The sequence below is a fragment of the Sus scrofa genome, chromosome 4 (genome assembly GCF_054392235.1).
Source record: "Sus scrofa isolate SSC_HxYL_T2T_F1_AM1 chromosome 4, Sscrofa_HxYL_maternal_Yorkshire_Landrace_v2.0, whole genome shotgun sequence".
In the NCBI taxonomy this organism is placed as follows: domain Eukaryota; kingdom Metazoa; phylum Chordata; class Mammalia; order Artiodactyla; family Suidae; genus Sus; species Sus scrofa.
The window spans coordinates 93,729,799-93,751,059 of record NC_139386.1 but is presented as its reverse complement, the minus strand read 5'-3'; the positions used below and the strand labels follow the sequence as shown (position 1 = coordinate 93,751,059).

General features: G+C 46.1%; 2 protein-coding genes across 2 annotated transcripts in view; one reads left to right on the top strand and one right to left on the bottom strand.

Annotated features, from left to right (window-relative positions):
• Positions 1 to 6,714: 6,714 nt before the first annotated feature.
• On the bottom strand, positions 6,715 to 12,153 carry MPZ (myelin protein zero). The gene is made up of 6 exons (XM_001925003.7): positions 12,024 to 12,153; positions 9,114 to 9,280; positions 8,660 to 8,873; positions 8,296 to 8,431; positions 8,069 to 8,126; positions 6,715 to 7,967 (listed from the first exon to the last, which is right to left on the bottom strand). The coding sequence occupies exons 1-6, from the start codon at positions 12,088 to 12,090 to the stop codon at positions 7,866 to 7,868; spliced, it is 744 nt and encodes a 247-aa protein (XP_001925038.4). The 5' UTR covers positions 12,091 to 12,153; the 3' UTR covers positions 6,715 to 7,865.
• Positions 12,154 to 17,155: 5,002 nt separating this feature from the next.
• Positions 17,156 to 21,261, top strand: part of SDHC (succinate dehydrogenase complex subunit C) — a 33,684-nt gene continuing 29,578 nt past the window's right edge. Inside the window, exon 1 of the mRNA NM_001444462.1 lies at positions 17,156 to 17,200. Coding sequence (NP_001431391.1) covers positions 17,181 to 17,200 — 20 coding nt within the window. The 5' untranslated portion in view covers positions 17,156 to 17,180. The remainder of the gene's footprint in view (positions 17,201 to 21,261) is intronic.

Genomic DNA, 21,261 nt, shown 5'->3' with positions numbered 1-21,261 from the left:
CCATGAGGTTGCAGGTTTGATCCCTGGCCTTGTTCAGTGGGTTAAAGATCCAGCGTTGCCGTGAGCTGTGGTGTAGTTCACAGATGCGGCTAAGATCCCACATTGCCATGGCTGTGGCGGTGGCATAGGCCAGCAGCTGTAGCTCGCATTTGACCCCTAGCCTGGGAACCTCCATATGCCGGGAGTGCCGCCTTAAAAAGCAAAAAAAAAAAAGAATACAGAAATTAAGGAGTTCTCTTCATGGCTCAGCAGTTAATGATCCCAAATGGGATCCATGAGGATGCAGGTTCGATCCCTGGCCTTGCTTAGTGGGTTGGGGATCCAGTGTTGCCGTGAGCTGTGGTGTAGGTTGCAGACATGGCTCAAATCCCACATGGCTGTGGCTGTGGCTGTGGAGTAGGCTGTTGGCAGCTACAGCTCTGATTCGACCCCTAGCCTAGGAACATCCATATGCCGCAGAGGCGGCCCTAAAAAGAAAGAAAGAAAAAGTCTCCTGGAATTAAGGAGTTCCTACTGCAGTGCAGCAGGTTAAGGATCTGGAATTGCCACAGCTGTGGTGTAGGTTGCAGCTGCAGCTTGGATTGGATCCCTAGCCCAGGAACTTACATATGCTGTGGGTGCAGGAAAAAAAACCAAAAAACAAAACAGAAGTTGAAACCATGCAGCAGCTCTGAGCAGAAAGCAAGGGAAGACAATATCCCTGGAAAGCAACCTATATTCCAAAGTTTATCCATGCCTAACAAGCCATGGCTATAAGATATCAGAAGGATTGAACAGTAATACTTGGGAAGACCCTATGATAAGGGAAATACCTTCTCCTTTTGATGCCAGAGAAAAGAAGGAAATTTTACATTTGAAAAATTCTAAATGCAGTATAGTAATGATGGTGGCCTTTATTCCTAGATTCACAGGCAAATAAAAGGCTAACTTCGGAGTTCCCATCGTGGTGCAGTGGAAACGAATCCAACTAGGAACCATGAGGTTTCGGGTTCCATCCCCGGCTTCGCTCAGTGTGTTAAGGATCTGGCGTTGCTGTGGCTGTGGTGTAGGCTGGCAGCTGTAGCTCCAATTTGACCCCTAGCCTGGGAACCTCCATATGCCGTGGGTACAGCCCTATAAAGCAAAAAAAAAAAAAAAAAAAAAAAAAAAAAAGAGGCTAACCTCATTGCAACACCTGTGTGTCCAGTGTGTCCTGGTAAAACCGGAGTATTCCCTGTTCCCTTGTTCCATGGACACAAGATGGGAAGTGTCTGTACTGCACCTTAGTCTGTTTCTATGGACACTAAAGTAAAACAGGTGCTTCTGGTTGCTGGTGATATGGGCTTCTGAGAACTGGCTCGTGCTAGGACAGTGGTGGAGTTCTCTGTCGTCAGCCCTTTCCAATAGCCCCCACTGCTTGGGGGATATCTGCTGGAGCATGGTACTAAAATGCTACCTTCACCATTACTTGTTCCAGGGTATTACACTTGTCTGCATGCATTTTTTCCTTCCTTTTATTTATTTATTTATTTATTTTTTGGCCACCCTGTGGCATATGGAGTTCCAGGGCCAGGGATCAGATCTGAATGACCCACTGTGGTGACCTATGCCACAACTGCGGCAATGCTGGATCCTTTAACGCACTGTGTCAAGCCAAGGATCATACCTGTGTTCTGGCACTCCAGAGACACTTCCAGTCCTGCTGCACCATAGCAGGAATTCCTCTCATGCATATTTTAAAGAAAGGGTATGATAGATGGCCAATAAGCACATGAAAAAATGCTCAGCATCCCTGATTATTAGAGAAGTGCAAATCAAAACTACTATGAGGTACCACCTCACACCAGTCAGAATGACCATCATTAATAAGTCCACAAATAACAAATGCTGGAGAGAGTGTGGAGAAAAGGGAACCCTCCTGTACTGTTGGGAATGTAAATTGGTACAACCACAATGGAAAACAGTATGGAGATACCTTAGAAAACTGTACATAGAACTACCATATGACCTAGCAATCCCACTCTTGGGCATATATCTGGACAAAACTTTCCTTGAAAAAGATACATGCACCCGTATGTTCATTGCAGCACTGTTCACAATAGCCAAGACATTGAAACAACCTCAATGTCCATTGACAGATGACTGGATTAAGAAAATGTGGTATATATACACAATGGAATACGACTCAGCCATAAAAAGAACAAAATAATGCCATTTGCAGCAACATGGATGGAACTAGAGATTCTCATACTAAGTGAAGTAAGTCAGAAAGAGAAAGACAAATACCATATGATATCACTTATATCTGGAATCTATATCTATATCCCAAAGTTTATCCATGTCTAATAAGCCATGGCTATAGGATATCAGAACTGAACAGTAATACATGGGAAGGCCCGATGTTAAGGGAAGTACCTTTTCCTTTTGACCCCAGAAAAAAGAAGGAAATTTTACATTTGAAAAATTCCAAGTGTAGTATAGTTATAGTGGTGGCCTTTAGTCTTGGCGTTGCTGTGGCTGTGGCATAAGCCAGGAGATACATCTCCAATTTGACCTCTTTGGGAGACTGGTGAATGCTGTTATAATAAGTGGTTTATTGAAGAGAGAAGCATTAGAAACAGCCAAGGAAGAAAGCAAATGTAGCTATAACATCTATATCACTGATGACTCATTTGGTGCTTTTTCCATCATGTAGGGGTGGCAGAGCTGGGAGTAGAGTCCTGACAAAGGTGGAAGAGGTCTGGAGATCTGAGCAGGGGATACTTTGAAATATATTTCCAGGGAGTTCCTGTCGTGGCTCAACGGTTATCGAATCCGACTAGGAACCACGAGGTTGTGGGTTTGATCCCTGGCCTTGCTCAGTGAGTTAAGGATCCAGTGCCGTGAGCTGTGGTGTAGGTTGCAGATGTGGCTCGGATCCCGCATTGCTGTGGCTCTGCCAAAGGCTTGGCAGCTACAGTTCAGATTAGACCCCTAGCCTGGGAACCTCCATATGATGTGGGTGTGGCCCTAAAAGGACAAAAGACCAAAAAAAAAAAAAAAAAAGGGAAATATATTTCTAAAGTGCTAACTTGGAGGTGAAAGTCTTGGGAGAAATGCAGGCAGCAAAAGGGATAAGGAACCTGCTTCCCTGTACAATATACTTTCAGGGACTTGGTGTCATTGCTGGACTCTTGACCTCATCTTGAACTTGCTCCAATAGAGAGCCAGGTTTTTCCACTTCGATCTCTTCCTTCTCTTACTCTTGCCTTAACTCATGTCCTAATGTCCTTTGGGGGACCTTCCCTTCCTGTCCATCTCTGCCTTTCTCTGTCTGCCCTTCTAGTCCTTGCCATGTTTTCTTTATTTCTGGAATTGTCTTCAGTGGGAGTGGCTCCTGGCAGCTTCATTGTCCCTGAGAACCAGTCCTCACTGGAATCACTCTTCATTGAACTGTTGTCTTCCACTTTTAATCCTCTGCTGTCTGTGCCTCTGAAAGCTGAGGGTTTAGGGGTTAGGTGGTTTGTTAAGATAGACATCACTGGTGCGTTTTTCCTTTTGTCTTTTTAGGGCCACACCCACGGCACATGGAGGTTCCCAGGCTAGGGGTCCAATTGGAGCTACAGCTGCTGGCCCATGCCACAGCCACAGCAACGCTGGATCCGAGCCGCGTCTGTGACCTACACCACAGCTCATGGCAACGCTGGATCCTCAACCCACTGAGCAAAGCCAGGGATTGAACCTGCAACCTCATGGTTCCTAGTTGGATTCGTTAACCACTGAGCCACGATGGGAACTCCTTATTTAGTTTTATAGTTAAGCAAGTCTTCCTTGTTCCACCATGTCCTGATGGCTTTCTTGAGTGATTATTAACTTATAGTGGTCTCCCCAAGTTCCCTAGGTTTCCCTCTCTATCAGTGGTCCCTACTGGGACTTCTACAGCTACCTGTGTAACTATCTCACTCTATCACTTCAACCGGAGCAGTTTCAACAGAGTGATGGGGACAATAGTTTGAAAGGAGAGTGGATGGTTGGAGATAGAGCCCTATATTTGTCCAAGAGGGAAGTTGAGGAATGGAGCAATAGCTGAAGATGGGAATGAGGGAGATATTAGACTCTTATGTGTGGGAAAATATTTCATTTTTGTTATATTTTTCTCCTAGATTACCAGCTGTCTTTTGGTTTAATAATACATCCTGAAGTTCCCATTTTGGCTCAGCAGTAACAAAGCTGATTAGTACCCACGAGGACATGAGTCCGATCCTTGGCCTCACTCAGTGGGTTAAGGATCTGGTGTTGCCGAGAGCTGCAGTTGTAGGTCACAGAATCAGCTCAGATCTGACATTTCTATGGGTATGGTGTAAGCCAGCAGTTTCAATTAAAAAAATAAATAAATAAAAATAAATAAATAAATAAATAATCTTGCCATTAAGGAGAATTCAAGGGTTTTTTCATTTGCTTTTCAGGGCCACACCTGCGGCACATGGAGGTTCCCAGGCTAGGGGTCAAATCAGAGCTGCAGCTGCGGGCCTACACCACAGCCACAGCAGCACAGGATCTGAGCTGCATCTGTGGCCTACACCACAGCTCACGGTGACACCGGATCCTTAACCCACTGAGCAAGGCCAGGGATTGAACCTGTGTCCTCATGGATGCTAGTCAGATTCATTAGCCGCTGAGCCACAATGGCAACTCCAGGGAGATTCAAGATTTTATGTATTGAGACCAAGCAGGGCCCTGTGAGGTTCCTGGGCACAAAAGCCTTTCTGTGTTCCCCATTGCTTATTTTTAGGAAATAGGCCTCATTCAGCTTCCATGACCTTCCCTGAGTTTCAAAGAGCAGGTACAAACAGTTGCTAATCCGGGAAGGGAGGGGATGCAGAAACAAAGGAAGAGCAGTCAAGAAACAGTAATGCACCTTTGGGGCAGGATCCTGGTTTCTCCGCAAGGAATGGGCAAAACAGTATCTTTGAGTTCTTCTGCAAGAACTAAACCCCCCTATAAAGATGTTAATTACTTGATGAGGCCTTCTTCCTTTCAGGACCACCAGAACCAGTCCTAGGACCCCTAAATACCAGCTTTGAAGAAGAACGAAAGGTTGCATCTACCTTGATCCTTAGCTGTGCCCCTATTTTCCACTTGCAAAACTATAAAACCACTTTCTGTTCTCTCCCAAAGAGGGGCACAGTCTTTAAGGCATTAGCCTGCTGTGACCTCCTTTCCCTGGCAAAGCAATAAACGCTACTTTTTTCCTCCTTCACCCAAAACTCTGTCTCTGCATTTCTATTTGGCACTGGTGGACAGAGGCTAGGTGGACAGAGGCAACACTTTCTTTAAGATTTCTGGACTTCCTGTCTTGTTTAAAGGGCTCTCCCATTTGAAGATTAAGTGAATACGCTTATTTCCTTCTGATATTTTTATCTTATTTTTTAACATTTAGATTTTATTTTTGTATATGGTGTGAGATAAAGATCTTACTTTTTTCCCCCCAGACATATAAGTCAGTTGTACCAATATTTTTTATTGAATATCCATTCATGAACCACTGTATTGGAATGTCTTTTTTCTTTTTTTTTTTGGCCTTTTTTTGGGGGGTGACTGGGAATGGCATTTGCCTAATAGAATCCATTAGATTTGAGTTAAATTTTCTTTTAGGACAAGTAGAAGACAGCCTTTGAAATAAATGGGTCTTGGCAAAGCTGCTGTTAAAAATCTTATCTTTAACCTCCTAACAAAGTGAGGAAATGACTTGTGGGAATCTTGGGTTTTTTGCCATCAGTAACCCCCAGTGGAAAAAGATACATGGGTATTTTTCTATAATTATTTAGTGATGCCAGGATATTAATAGTGTATGAATTATTAATAGTATACCTAAAACAGTGCACCAACAAAACAAAGTTATGTGTGTGTGAGTTTGTAGGGGTAAATGAGATTAGTGCTAGTTTTTAAAGTGTAATCCTTTAGGCAAGATTGAGAAACATCCTCAAAGGACTGATCCTTAATATCTCAGTTGTATATCAAGTTATAATTTACAAAGATTTCCATACACAAGATCTCATGTGCTTCATTACAAAAATCCTGGGAATTAAGCAGGGCAGCTATCATTATCTCAGTTGTTTACCAATGCAGAAACAGGCTTACCCAAGTCAAGTCACACATCTTGTGAGTGGCTGAGATGTTTTAAGAATTCAAATCTTGGTAAGTAGGGAATCTATCATAACCCAGGCAAACAGAGACTGACACACAATTTAGCACACAGCACAAACTCACTGGATAGCTGAATGTATGAATGTGTGTTATGAGCCTACTTCAGAGTTCTTTCCATTATATTAGATATCCCCATACCATGAAATAAATTTTTTTTTTTTTTTGCTATTTCTTTTTGCTATTTCCCACGGCATATGGAGGTTCCCAGGCTAGGGGTCTAATCACAGCTGTAGCCGCCGGCCTACGCCAGAGCCACAGCAACACGGGATCTGAGCTGCATCTGCGACATACACCATAGCTCACGGCAATGCCGAATCCTTAACCTACTGAGCAAGGCCAGGGATCGAACCCACAACCTCATGGTTCCTAGCTGGAGTCATTGACCTCTGAGCCACGACTGGAACTCCGAAATCAAATTCTTAACAACTGAAATTAGTTGGGGAGGAGAAGGATTTGGGGACGAGAGGAATGGGAGAAGGTGGGAGGTTGGGATGGGATAAGGGACAGGGATTATTTCCAAGAGAATGAGGAAATTGGAGATGGAGCAGCTTCTGGAAATGTCAGTGTTTATTAAACATGTAAGGATATTTGGGGGTTTGAGAAGAAATATACAGAATGTAGAAAAATCCTAAGAATCCCCTATGGCTGGGAGTGCAGCCTCTTCCCTTTCCCCTTTTTTCCCATTTGTTTTTCCGGCTTTTTCTTTGGTTATTTAAAAGCTATTTCTTAAGGCTCATTTGCCCCCTCCTCAACACCCCAACCTATGAGGATTCCTTGTCTCTCACATTCTCTCTCCATTCCTGTGACCTTGAATCCCAGAACAGTGCTTCAGAGTGGTCAAGGGGCACCATTCTTGTAGCTGAGGTTTGAGGATCAGGGCCCCCTCTGCTTGGGCTGGCTCTCCATTAAGGATTTAATGAGGGGGTGAGGAATTGCCAAAGCTACATGACGTCATTGGTACTCAGTCATGGGAGGAGGGTGGAGCATGGGCACAGATAAAAAAAATGAACGAAGAAGCAAGGATTAAAAAATAAAAAATAACAACCTAAATAAACCCTGAAGGAGAGTGTGATCTGACTGATCTGGGTGTTAGCTGGGAGGACAGAGTATGGAGCTGGGCCACCTGATAGAGGGGAGGGAAGGTCAGAGAGAAAAGAGCTAAAGGGACAGGCTAGGTGGTGCAGGGGATGGAAACACCAGGTGGCCTAGAGTTGAGGCAGGGGTATTCAAGGTCCCTTTCTTCTCAGTGCCAGAGGAACAGGCACCAAACACACAGTCCTTGGGGCAAGTAAAGGGTAGGATGGGGCCCTGGGCTTCAGGAGAGCCAGGGGGGTGAAGGTAGGGAAGAAAATGAATGAAGGAGTGAATTTTGGAATGAAACTTACATCTCAAAAGGAGGTGAGGGCAGGGCAGGGCAGGGCTGGGGAGCTAAGGAGGAAAGCACCTAGACGGGGGAGAGAGGAGCCTAGGTCCCCCTGCTCCGGCAAGGCCTGGGGGGCGGGTGGTGATCACTTTTCTGAGTCCAGGCCCATCATGTTCTTGAGGGCGTTCTTGAGGCTGGTTCTGCTGGGGGACTTGACAGCAGGCCGGAGCTCCGAGCTCTGCTCATCCTTTCGTAGCTCCATCTCGATGACCACCACTTTAGCGCCTTTGGAGGGCTCCACCCCTGACCCCCGATCCCCCGCCCGGCCCGCTAACCGCTATTTCTTATCCTTGCGAGACTCCCCCAACCCCTTAGCCTTCTTCTCACTGACAGCTTTAGTGCTTCTGGTGTGGTCCAGCATGGCATACAGCACTGGCGTCTGTGGGGAGGGATGCACACATCAGTTACTGCTCAGGTCCGGCTTGACTATTCCCACCCCACCCCTGACTGCCGCCCAGCGGCTCCCCAAGCCCCGCTAACCTGCCGGCCGCGCTTCGAGTCCTTGGAAGGCTTGTGTAATTTCCCCTTCTCCATGGCACTGCAGGGAAGGGGGGGCGGGGGAGGTGCTAGTGATTTTGCCCCGCCGGAGCCCCTCGCAGAGGGGTCAAGGCTTCCTTCTCCCTTTGGCCCTCCCACCCTTTGGAGGAGCCCCCGCCCAGAGGCGGAGCCGTGGGGTTGGGGGAGGGGAGTCAGGTGCCTGCCCTTACCTGAGCCTCCTCTGCAGGGCGGCCTGCCTGCGTAGCCAGCAGTATCGAATCAGGTAGAAAAGCAGCAGCCCCAATAGCACTACCCCCAAGACACCCCCGATCACGGCTCCCAGCACCACCCCGTACCTAGTAGGCACTAAGAGGGGAAGGAAAAGAAGTGGGGTAATGAGCAGGGACAAGTATCTTTGGTAACTAGCCCTAAAGTTGGGGCTGGAAGACTTCCCAACAAAGGCTGCCTTCTGCCCACTATCCCAGAGCCTGAAGGGCATTAACCAGGCATTTTGCCCCTTCCCCCAGCCTCTCATGGAGGCCTGATCCCTTCTCTGTACTGCCTCCCATACTCCCATCCCGCCTCCTCTCACACCTTTTTCAAAGACATAGAGCGTGACCTGAGAGGTCTTGCCCACTATGTCTGGTGGGTTTTTGACGTCACAGGTGAAAGTGCCGTTGTCACTATAGTCCAGGTTGTGTATGACAATGGAGCCATCTTTCCATTGAGGGTCCCCTACCCACTGGATGCGCTCTTTGAAGGTCCCCACCTCATCGATGTAGGGCTGTCCCTTGGCATAGTGGAAGATCTGAGGAAGGAGGGGAAGCATAGGCTCAGGGTCAGGGATTCTGGACTGGAGAGGGTAGTACTGGGAGGGGGCATCAGTGTTGATAGACCCTAGTCAGAGTGACAAAGTTTACCACTTTACTTGGCGACAGTTGGCATTATGGCTTATAAAGGATTTCCCTTTTCTTAGCCCAAGTTCTCTTTTCTGTTCTTTGAAGTACCCTTTCTGTTATCCAAACCCAGGATTCTTCCAGGCACTCACCGAGATGGCATCGCGGCCCCCTTCGGGCTGGTAGCGCCAAGTAAAGGAGATGTCATCCGAGACCCACTCACTGGACCAGAAGGAGCAGTGCAGGGTCACCCGGGAGCCCACAGCACCGTGAACCTCCCTGTCCGTGTAAACCACAATGGCCTGGGCGGGGGAGAGCACTGCAAACACAGAGGGGAAATCAGATGCACATGTGGGCACAACCAGAGATGTAAAGGGAGTCAGAGGCCATAGCAAAGATGGGGGCAGAAATGATGACTTTTGAGGCCCAAGTCTCTCTAGACTAACTGAATAGATGAGTAGAAACACCGTGTTGGTTCAAGCTCTTCAGCATGTTTGATAGAGGAAATGAAATCAGCAGTGATAGAATTCTCCTGAGGACTTCCAAAAGGTGGATTCTGTCTCCAAGTCTTACTTTCCCTTTGGTTTAGTATCTAATGCTTAAGCGATCCTTTAGGCACAGGCTTTATAATTTTACAAACTTATTATAGATAATACAGGGCACACATATTGCATTCAAATATGGAGATAAAGAAAGCTAAAGTGTCTCTTGACATCTCCCAACCAAATCCTTTTCTGTAGTCCCCTCCCAGATATAACCAATGTTATCAGTTTAATGTACAACCATTTTCTATATATCAAACTCAATATAAACTCAAGATGTACATGTAGTACATGTAGTTAGAAGAAATATTTTTGTTCTGTGGTGGTTTCTTTCTTTTTTTTTGTCATACGCTGCATTATATTCTACTTTTTTTTTCTCCAGGGCCACACCCACGGCATATGGAGGTTCCCAGGCTAGGGATAAAACTGGAGCTGCAGCTTCTGGCCTACGCCACAGCCACAGCAAGCCCTGATCCAAGTCGAGTCTTTGACCTACAGCCGAAGCTCATGGCAATGCCAGATCCTTAACCCACTAAGCGGGGCCAGGGATGGAACCCACATCCTCATGGATACTAGTTGGTTTTGTTACCATTGAGCCACAATGGGAACTCCCCCTTTTTTTTTGCTTAAGAATATATGTATAAAAATAGAATATATGGGACTTTCCTGTTGGCCTAGCAGTTAAGGACTCAGTATTGTTACTGCTGCGGCTTGGGTTTGATTTCTGGCCTAGGAACTTCCATGCTTGGGCATGGCCAAAAAAAAAGAAAAAAGAATATATGTATCTGGGGGAGTGTTCCATATTGATTCATAGCGGTCAATATTTTTTTTTTTCTTTTTTGACTGCACTTGCAGCACATGGAAGTTCCCAGGCCAGGGATCAAATCTGAGCCACAGCTGTGAGGTATGCTGGATCCTTAATCCACTGTGCCATAGCAGGAACTCTGAGATCAGTCTTATTTTTAACAGCTGCATATTATTTCATAGTATGGCAAACTCAAATTTCTTGTATAAAAAAATGAAGATAACTAGAGAATGTACATCTTCTTCCCTGGCCTAACTGTCCTTATTGCTGAATCCCTGGGGGCAGAGAGGGAAAGGACCTTATACCCCTCTCACGGGAAGCTGGGTGTAGAACAGGACCCCCAAGCCCAGATGGCTCTGCATATGAGCCCTCTGTGGTTCTGGTTTGACCCTCCTCACCCTCCTCTTGGCCATTCTGGCCCAGTGCCACTCCCAAGACTCACCCACACAAGGAAGGCCATTCCAGGGAGATTATGTGTGTGGGCTGGCCCTGGCTGGGGGCAACTGTAGACCCTTTTGTTCTATGGGAGGGGGAGGAAGCAACCAAATCAATAGAGGCCTATTGTCTCACCAAAGTTGGGGGCTCATGCCTCCCACCTCACCCCCTCCACTCCAGGCCCCATAGTCCCAAATTTCCCATCTCAGCATGCAGTGTCAGTGACTCACCTCCTGGCACTCAGCATTAGAGCCTTCTTGAGAATCCCAAAGGTAACAAGGAAGGTTATTCATTGAGTCTAACTTCTACTCCTCTGTCCAAATATCAACCACTGCCCTTCAGTCTGTTCAACGGCTCTATGCGTGGGACAGGTCCTGGGACAGAACTCTCTCTCCCCTTATACTCCAAGATTCCCTCTCTCCATTTTCCTCACCATGTCCTTCCTCAACATCCTGTCCTTAACATTTTTTCTCAGTACACTCCTGAATAGTCCAGGACAGCCCAGAAGAGTCTAGGTTCTGGGTTTAGGACTCAAGGAGCTGACAGCAGGGAATCTTAGCCATTCTGACCAACTCCTCCCACCCTCATTAGCCTACTGCTCACCCCTTGTAGGAGGCTTCAGGGCAGTTCGGAAAAGGAAGGATCCATTCAAATAACCCAGTTTTGAACTTCTCTCGCTCACCTAGCATCTGCCATGGGGCAAGGAAGGGCCTGGTCAACCTATGTGGAAGATAGCTGGAGATGGGACAAGACCCTAGAATCTCATAGAACCTTCCTTCTACTCCATTCATTCACATGATGGACAAGAAATCCACAGAGAGAAACTGAGCCACCAAGAGACAAAGGCTCAGAGATCCTTAGATCATATTCCCTGAATTTTCACTTCAAGGAAATTAAGGTTAGGTATCTCCTGTACTACTAGGCAGTGAGTAGGGACCAGAACCCAGGTGTCTGAACCTGTTTCTTACCAAGCTCTAACAGTGCTTCCCACCAGGCCCTCAGCATGGCTTTGGGGGCATGTCACTGGTTTCCAATCTGGGTCTCATCAGGTCCACCTCAGAGGAGCTCTCTATACTCTCTTTTGCCTCCTCTCTTCCCAGAATACCTTTACTGCCTCCCTCCAAACTGCATTATATATTTTTTCTCTGCATAGAATATCACCTTCCTGCTCTCACTCACTCTCTCTTTGATTGCAATGGAGAGTGAAGTGAAGGCAGTGGGAAAGTTGCTAAGAGACAACCTGAGCCCCAGGGGCCCCAGACTGGGGTGTCTCAACTTACCCAAAGAGGAGAAGAGTAGTACAGCCAGGACAGGACTGGGGCTGGATGAGGGAGCCCCAGGAGCCATAGCTGGGGCAGGGGCTAGGGCCCAGAGCGCTTGCGGGGTTGGGAGAGTGGGGGACAAGGAACTGAGCGGGGGTTCCTGGAACCCCCTTAAAATCCCCCGGGGCCCCAGTATGAGGGGGCTGTCCTGAGCCAGTAACCAATTGCAGCCTGGCATGTGCAGTTGAGAGGTGGTGGGGAGGGAGGCAGAGTACAGGGAGCAGAAGGAGCATTGTGTCCTCTGGGTGGATGGGTGGGGGGCCACATACCACCTTATACACTGAGGGCTTTGTGTCTGCTGGCCTCCCCCTGCCTCATGCTGGAATGTTGGGGGGGTGGTCAGGGAGAGGGACTGAAAAAGGGACACAAACACATTTCTCTGAGGGACAGATGGGCAGGGGAACCTAAATCCTAGGGCTATGATGGGAGATTCCTCCCCAGCGTCTTTCCCTAAGAGTGGCTCCCAGGGCCCTGGGAGCTAGAGGCAGATTTCCCCCAGAGAACTCTGAAAACAGGATATCCCTTTTATCTTGACTACTATGGCTGCATTACAGGTTTCTTGAGATGACCAGGTCCTTTGAGAGTCTTTTTTTTTCCTCTTCCCCTCACTTTCCTGCATCCTGGGTGATGTTTTCCAGATAAAAACTTTTCTCCATGAGAAAATACCAAGGAAGAATAACCTGAACCTTCCTTCTTTTTGGGGAAGTCCCTCTGCCTCATGCTGAAATCTAAGCCCATTGTTTAGAGCAAGACAACAAAATTATTTTGAGTGCCAGTTACATATAAAGTGTGGGTATATGGGTAATAGAGAGAGGAATAAAAATTAAGAACCTCCTTTGAAGAGTTCAAAATCTAGTTTACAGGGGCAGAGAGGAGGAGAATCAGAGGACAAATCCATCAATAACCAAATACCATAAAGCGTGATGCTTGGTATAGTAGAGTGATGAACAAAGTGCTAAGAGTATGAAGCAGGGCACATAGAGCTACATTAGGAAGATTAAATTACATAATAGAGATTAAAGACAAAAATAGCTTTCATTTAATAAATGAAATTCAGAGGAAAGGAGAGTCATGTTTAGTAGGCAATATTGGATGTGGACCAACCTGGAAGGATGCATGCTAATTTTGAAAGGAAGAAATGGGTAGTGAGGTTATCTAGGCAGATTGAATAGCAAAAGAGAAGACAGAGATAGGAGTGTATATGTGTGTGGTATTGGGTAGGTTTGTGAAGTACTGGGAATATTCAGGGGTATTCTCCACTTTGACTTGATATGGGAAATTGTAGGAAAGGAGTCTGTGCAGGAAAGTTGAAGCCAGTTCGTGGAGGGCCTTAAATGACAGACTAGAGGGTGATTTAATTGGGTACATCATAAACATTTCCTGCAGTTTGGGGAGTGGTATTTGGGCTTAGGAACTGGAGTGACTACATGGTCAGAGCTGAGTTTTAAGACAAATCTGGCCGGAAAAATCATTTAGACCAGCGCTCTCCTGATTGTTGCTTCCTTTGTTTTCTTCCTTGGGATCATCTGCAGTGATTTAACTTTTCACTGAATCTCTCACACTCCTATCTGGAATGTTTTCCCTTCTCTCTTCCCCTTCCTTTTTGTCACCTCAGGCCTGGGCTAGACCTTGATTCTCTCCTGCTTATTTTTAAGATAAGCCCTGCTCATAGGGGCCTAGCCTTAAGCCTTTGAATTTCGGTATGATTCATTTCATCAATTTTGGGTTCTAGAGGTTAATTGAGGGGAGAGGTCACTGTTAGTTTCTGCTAAGGGACCATTGCAGGCTCATTTGTAAAGCCAATCTCCTGGTACCTTCCAGACATCTCCTTACACCACTGTTTTGGTGGGTTTGCTGATTAACATATTCCTTTTCTTTTTTTTTTCCTTTCTCTCTTTCTTTCTTTCTTGGCTGTGCCTACAGCATGCAGAAGTTCCTGGGCCAGGGATCAAATCTGAGCCACAGCAGTGACAACGTTGGATCCCCAACTTCTAGGCCACCAGGGAAGCCCATGATTAATATGTCTCTATTTTTTTTTTTTCTTTTTCAGCCACACCAGTGTCAAGTGGAAGTTCCCAGGCCAGGGATCTAAATCCAACTGAAGCTGCAACCTATACTACAGCTACAGCAATGCTGGATCCTTATCTCCCAGTACCACAGTGGGAGATCTGGTTTGGTGATTAGCATTGATTTGGTTTGTGGAGCTCAAAATATGGGGCTTGGAGTTCCCGTCGTGGCGCAGTGGTTAATGAATCCGACTAGGAACCATGAGGTTGCGGGTTCGGTCCCTGCCCTTGCTCAGTGGGTTAACGATCCGGCGTTGCCATGAGCTGTGGTGTAGGTTACAGACGTGGCTCGGATCCCGCGTTGCTGTGGCTCTGGTGTAGGCCGGTGGCTACAGCTCCAATTAGACCCCTAGCCTGGGAACCTCCATATGCTGTGGGAGCGGCCCAAGAAATAGCAAAAAAAAAAAAAAAAAAAAAAAAAAAATGGGGCTTGATCATAAACTCCACAGGCAAAATCACCATTATCAATAAATGTTTATAGTATGTTGTAGTCAAAATCCCTGCTTAACTCCATCTCTCCAGTTGTAATCACTTTCTCCTTTTATCCCCCACCCCTTTCCTGATACCCCTTTCATAAGTTGGTGGTGTGTGTGTGTGTGTGTGTGTGTGTGTGTGTGTCTTTTTAGGGCCACACCCACAGCATATGGAAGTTCCCAGGCGAATCAGAGCTGTAGCTGCCAGCCTACACCACAGCTCATGGCTACACCAGGGATTGAGTGAGGCCAGGGATTGAACCCTCGTCCTCATGGATAGTAGTGGGGTTCATTACTGCTGAGCCATGATGAGATTTCTGAGTTGCTAATTTTTTTGTTGTACTTCTTTCTTTTTCTACTGATCCTAAGGTTATAAACCTCTTGAGAATATACAAGTTTGTATCTTTGAATCCCCTAAAGCACCTTCACAGACTCTGGCAAAAAGTCAGTACCACGTATGTTAAGTGAAATTATTTAAAGAGCTAAGTGAAAGAGGCATTCATTAGGTTTGTTAATGTGAAGTTTCAGAAGGCCAGAGTAGGAGTTCCCGTCGTGGCGCAGTGGTTAACGAATCTGACTAGGAACCATGAGGTTGCGGGTTCGGTCCCTGCCCTTGCTCAGTGGGTTAACGATCCGGCGTTGCCATGAGCTGTGGTGTAGGTTACAGACGTGGCTCGGATCCCGAGTTGCTGTGGCTCTGGTGTAGGCCGGTGGCTACAGCTCCGATTCAACCCCTAGCCTGGGAACCTCCATATGCCGCGGGAGCAGCCCAAGAAATAGCAACAACAACAGCAACAAAAGACAAAAAAAAAAAAAAATAATAAAAATAAAGAAGGCCAGAGTAGGATCAATGACTAGAAGTTCAATAGCAAAGAACTGTATTTTATTTAATTAATTAATTTTATTTTTTAAATTTATTTTTGGCTAAGCCTGAAGTGGTCAGGAATGAAACTCCCACCACAGCAGTGACCTAAGCCATGTCAGTGACAATGCCAGATCCTTAACTGCTGGGCCACCAGGGAATGCCAAAAAACTGTATTTTAACATAATTTCCATGACGAAATTGTTTACTAAATGAAACTTTTTGTTTTTTGTCTTTTTAGGGCCGCACCTTCGGCATGTGGAGGTTCCCAGGCTAGGGGTCTAATTGGAGCTGTAGCCGCCAGCCTACGCCACAGACACAGCAATGCAGGATCTGAGCGAGTCTGCCATCTATACCACAGCTCACAGCAACACGGGATCCTTAACCCACTGATCGAGGCCAGGGATGGAACCTGAAACCTCGTGGTTCCTCATCTGATTCCTTATCCACTGAACCACAACGGGAATTCCTGAAACTTGTTTTTTGAGGTATCCATTATTGAATGTGTTAGAGCAGTCGTGAAGATCAGCTGTCAGTAATGTTGCAGAGGAGATTCCTGAACTGGTTAGAAAATCCAGGTCAGAGAGTCTCTAAGCTTTCTTCCGATCCAGAAGTTTTTTAAAGTGCTTTTTTTTGGCCAGCATTACATGCAAAACAGTACTTTCATTTAATGCAGAAGCAAGTGAATCTGTGCTATTTAAGCCCTGAAAGGAAAAGTGCAGGAGTGCTAAATATAAATGAGATCTGAATATTAATGTAATTAATATGTTTTATTGTAGAACAGGAGTTGCCCTGGGCTGTCTCCTTCACTCCTCCTCACCCTCCCTCCTCAAAAGAGGCTCAAGAACTTTTGTGCTCTTCCATTTCTTTCCACTTGCTTGTTTTATCCCTTTAAGTCCTAAGTGCTCTGGAAGTGACTGCTGTGTTTGGATCCCTCAAAACTGTTTTTATGTATACAAATCAAAGTAAGTTCTCCCCACCCCCACCCCAGGTTCTTCTGGCAGTGGGTGTCACCCACATAGCCCTGAAAGAAGGAAAAGGGAGCCTTGTCTTTGGTTGGTGGGCGGCTAGCCCTTGTGGCAGCTCAAGCCCAGTCGTTGTGAGGCATAAAACTAATCGAAGTGGTGAGAGGAGGTTCCCAGTCCTTGGGAATGGTGGTCTTCGAGGTTCTTTCTCCCACGGACCTTCTGCATTGTATCTCTGTATTGGTGAAGGTTCACTTAAGAATGGGAAGGAGCCTAAGCATCTTTTTCCCTGGGTGTCTCAGTTGCCCTTACCCAGACATTTTCAGTCCTACCTGGGAGGAGTAGGAAGTGAAACTAGGCTGAGATATCCTCAGGGAAGAAGGTGGGCAAGTCCTCTGCTTTGTGGTGCTAAACAAAATGAATGTGTCCGCAGGTGAAACGCAGTCTGCAGAATCTGAGCCGGCGGCAATTTTGCGAAAGCCTTGGTACTTTACGGTAGAAGTCCGCTGAGAGGCAGGGGCGGAGACCAATTGAGCAAAAAAAAAAAAATATATATATATCAGCAAAGAGGCTGAACTGAGCTGAGCCAGAAATAATCAGCAGAGTCTGATTTGGGCTGAGCCAGAGAAGCTGCCAATCCTCTTAAAGAGCCAGTGTACTCACGTGACAGAAGCCCCCGCCCACTACCCCTCCCCTCACCAGAGTGGTGAGGCTGTCTGGCGTCACTTCCGTCCAGGCCGGAACCCAAGATGGCTGCGCTCTTGTTGAGGTGACTTTAGTGTGGGGCTGGGAGTCAGTGCCGGCGGCCCTTTGGAGCTCTGCCCTGGACCCTCACGTCTTGCTGACAGCTGTTTACCCCGTGTCTGGGCAAGGAGGGGACCCGTGGGTGGAGGTCACGCGCCCTGGAATCCTAGAGACCCTCCCCTCCCCCAGCCGCTCCTGTGAACCCTGTAGGGCTTCAGGGTCACTGGCCGATTATCTTTTCCTTACTCCTTACAGATGGGTGGCTGGGCTCTCGCCCTTTCTACTTTTCCCACTTTTCGTACTTCTTTTTCCCAAATTGCTCACAGTGCCGCAGCCAGAGACGAGCTCCGAGAAAGTAAATAGCTGACTTCTCTTGTTTAGGGATTGGGCTTCGAGGTGAGGGATCTTGGTGTACTTTGCCTTTGCGTCTACTCCTGCAGACACCAGTTGCTGGCGATGAGTGGGTACTGCCCAGTTTCGTAAAGGGGCCCTGGCAGAGAGTGCAAGAGTCCTGGACCCCTACCCGGCTGCGTTTAGCAGTAGCGCCAATAGTGGTCGCTCTGCTACCCCACAGCAGCCAGGAAATTAAATTTTAGTTTATTTTTTGAGTTGGGAGGTGGAGGAAATGGATGACTCCGTTTTTCCTCTACAGTGTCACCTCGTCCACAGAAATAGCCTAGATTTTTTTTCCATTCTGAACTGTCCACTGTATACAAGGCCTCCTCTTCTGCTCAGAGCTTTTCTAGCCATAGCAACTTTAGTGACTTTAGACACTCTTGGTACAAATCCCAGCATAGTTTCGTGCCAGCACTATTTTTGGAAACTATTTTGTTATGGAAAGTTAGCTTTAATGCTGTTGAGATTTAATTTCTGATTTCCCCAAATGCCTTCTCATTTCTCTTTCCACTTCAGTCATGCAGTATAAAAATAGACAGACTTTATTTAGGTTTTCTCTGTGACAAAATGATTCCTCTTGGAGTTGAGAGCAGGGATCAGTATCTTAATCCTTCATTTTGCTACCTGCCTCTTATCTACAGATGTGTCTTTTTTTTCGTAAAGTCTGCCGGAGTTAGTCTTCCCAGACTGCGTTCTTTGTTACAAGTAGTTTGACCGTAATTGAGTACTTTTGATTTCTTTGATATATCATAATTTAGATGTCACAGGCTTTTTGGTGGAATTAACATGCTTGAAATAATCATGTTGGGTCTGTAACAGTTCGTTTTAGAAGTTTCATGATGAAATAAGGGATTAAAAACATTTTTTTCTTGATGGAAGTTATGGGCCTAATTCTAGTTCTCTAGAGGAATTTGGAGCTTTTATAATGTGCTGATTTAACCTCAAAGGAAAATACCTTCTAAGGAACCCTAGGAGCTGGTTTCTAGTTCAGTAATATCACTAGTTCCATTCTTTTGGACAAGTTGAGGTTGTTGATTACATGATTGTGGTTTCTTCATTTGTGAATGAAAATAGTAATAACGTAAACCTACGTAAGAGAAATCATGACTGAACATTAGTTTTTTTCTTTTTTGGCCGGCCTGAGGCATAAGGAGTTCCCTGGCTAGGGGTCTGAGCCATGCCGCGGCTGTGGCGACGCCGGATCTTTAACCCACTTTGCCAGGCTGGGGCTCAAACTGAGTCCCAGCACTTCAGACACTGCCAATCCCCTTACACCACAGCGGGAACTGCTGGCTAAACATTTTTAATGCTAGGTTAACAAAAATTATTAGTTATCACCGAATAGTATGTCATGGCTTTTGAACAGTGCTCTGTATTTTATATACTCCCTAAACTGTTCACAGCCTCTCTAGGGATGAATAACCACCTGAGTAGCACAAACTCCATTGGCATTTAGCAAGGAATGATTCACCAAAATCAATTTGGAGATAAAGAACTCAGCTAAGAACGGCTAGGCTTCTACCTAGTAATGTTCATGCAGCTTAAGCACAAAGCCACCAGGAGTCATTAGCCTTCTGGACATTGCTTGTCATATTAAATGCTACATCTGAAACACCCTCTAAAAATAAGGCTTAATTCTGAATTCCTAAGACTGCTTTTTTTTTTTTTTTTTTTTGGTCTTTTTGTCTTTTTTGTTGTTGTTGCTATTTCTTGGGCCGCTCCCGCGGCATATGGAGGTTCCCAGGCTAGGGGTCGAATCAGAGCTGTAGCCACTGGCCTACGCCAGAGCCACAGCAACGAGGGATCTGAGCCGTTTCTGCAACCTACACCTCAGCTCACGGCAACGCCAGATCGTTAACCCACTGAGCAAGGGCAGGGACCGAACCCGCAACCTCATGGTTCCTAGTCAGATTCGTTAACCACTGCGCCACGACGGGAACTCCCTAAGACTGCTTTTTAAAATAAGTATACTTATTCACAAAGCATTTTTTTGAGCCTCTTCTACATTCTACATGTCATATAATAGATGCTATGGATGCAGAGTATTCCAGCCAGTTTTTGAGGAGCTCAAAGTTTAGCAAAGGAGATAGATTAATTATTAAGCAGCATCATGTGATTCCCCCACACACACACTTTTTTGGCTGCCCCTTGGCATATGGAGTTTCCAGACCAGGAATCAGATCCTAGCCATAGTTGCAACCCAAGCTGCAGCTGCAGCAACGCCAGATCCTTAATCCTTAACCCTCTGTGCCAGGCTGGGGATTCAACCTGTGTCCCAGCACTTCTGAGATGCTGCCAATCCCATTGTGCCACATCGGGCACACCAACATAATGTTGATTTAGAGACATGAACATCTGTCATGTATGGGAGCATGACAGGTGTAGCATGTAAGGCTAAAGGGGTGACAAAGTTAGCATTTAGGGGTTGTTGGGTCTTAAAGGATGAGTTTTTGAGGCTGTGAGGGTGGTCCATTCAGAGAATAGCCTGAGCAAAGGCATATGGTCTTAAGAGGGCTTGCTGTCTGGAGTAAATGTAACATTCAACATAGTAGAGGTATAGAGGGCTGAAGAGAACTTGTGGGAGAATAGGCCTGGAGAGTTGGATTGGGGTCATGTTGAGAAGGGCCTTGTTTGACCACAGTATGAACCTTATACGCAGTGGGAAACTGTTAAAGACTTTGAGACAGAAGATCGATGAAATCAACTTTATTTTTCAGTAAGTTAACTCTGGTAATTTTTTTTTTTTTTTGTCTTTTTAGGACTGTACCCACAGCATGTGGAGGTTCCCAGGCTAGGAGTCTAATTGTAGCTGTTGCTGCCGGCCTGCCAGAGCCACAGCAACGCCAGATCCAAGCCATGTCTGTGACCTACACCACAGCTCACCGCAACACCGGATCCTTAACCCACTGAGCAGCTCCTTAACCCTCTGAGCGAGGCCAGGGATCGAACCTGCAGCCTGATGGTTCCTGTTGGATTCGTTTCTGCTGAGCCATGATGGGAACTCCCCCCCCCTTTTTTTTTTCTTTTAACTCTGGTAATTTTGAATGATAGAGAAGAGATTGGTGCTAGGAGATCAATTCATTAGTTCCTGTTATAGTCATCCTAGTGAGAAATAAAGAGACTATGGACTAAAACAATTGACTGAAGTTTCTTAGGTAGTACTGGTAGGATCAGGTGATGCCTTGCATATTAATAGGGGGGAGATAAGAGAAAGGAAATCAAGAATGACTTACAGTGTAGCTTTGCAGTTAGTTGGGTGCTCATACCATTAGTCAGAACTTTTCTGTGTGAATGATTGTGCTTCATCATGTCCTTCAAGGTTATATAAATATTTCAGTGTTGCTATTATCTCAGACATTTATGAAACTAAATTTTGGCATACCATCAGATCAAGTTTAGAGGGCATGCACAGAGAAACTCATAGTCACATTTTGCTTTGGACCAAAAATGGTTTTTATTCAATTTGATCACATAGGCTTGGCTTTGAATAACTTTTGTTTTTGTTCCCCGCCACCCCCCAAAGTCAAATCCATTTTCAGCAAATGAGTATTTCTACACCACCAAGAGTTTGGTTTGTTTGTTTGCTTTTTAGGGCCGCACCCGTGGCATATGAAGGTTCCCAGGCTAGGGGTCGGATTGGTGCGCAGCAGCTGGCCTATACCACAGCCACAGCAACGCAGGATCTGAACC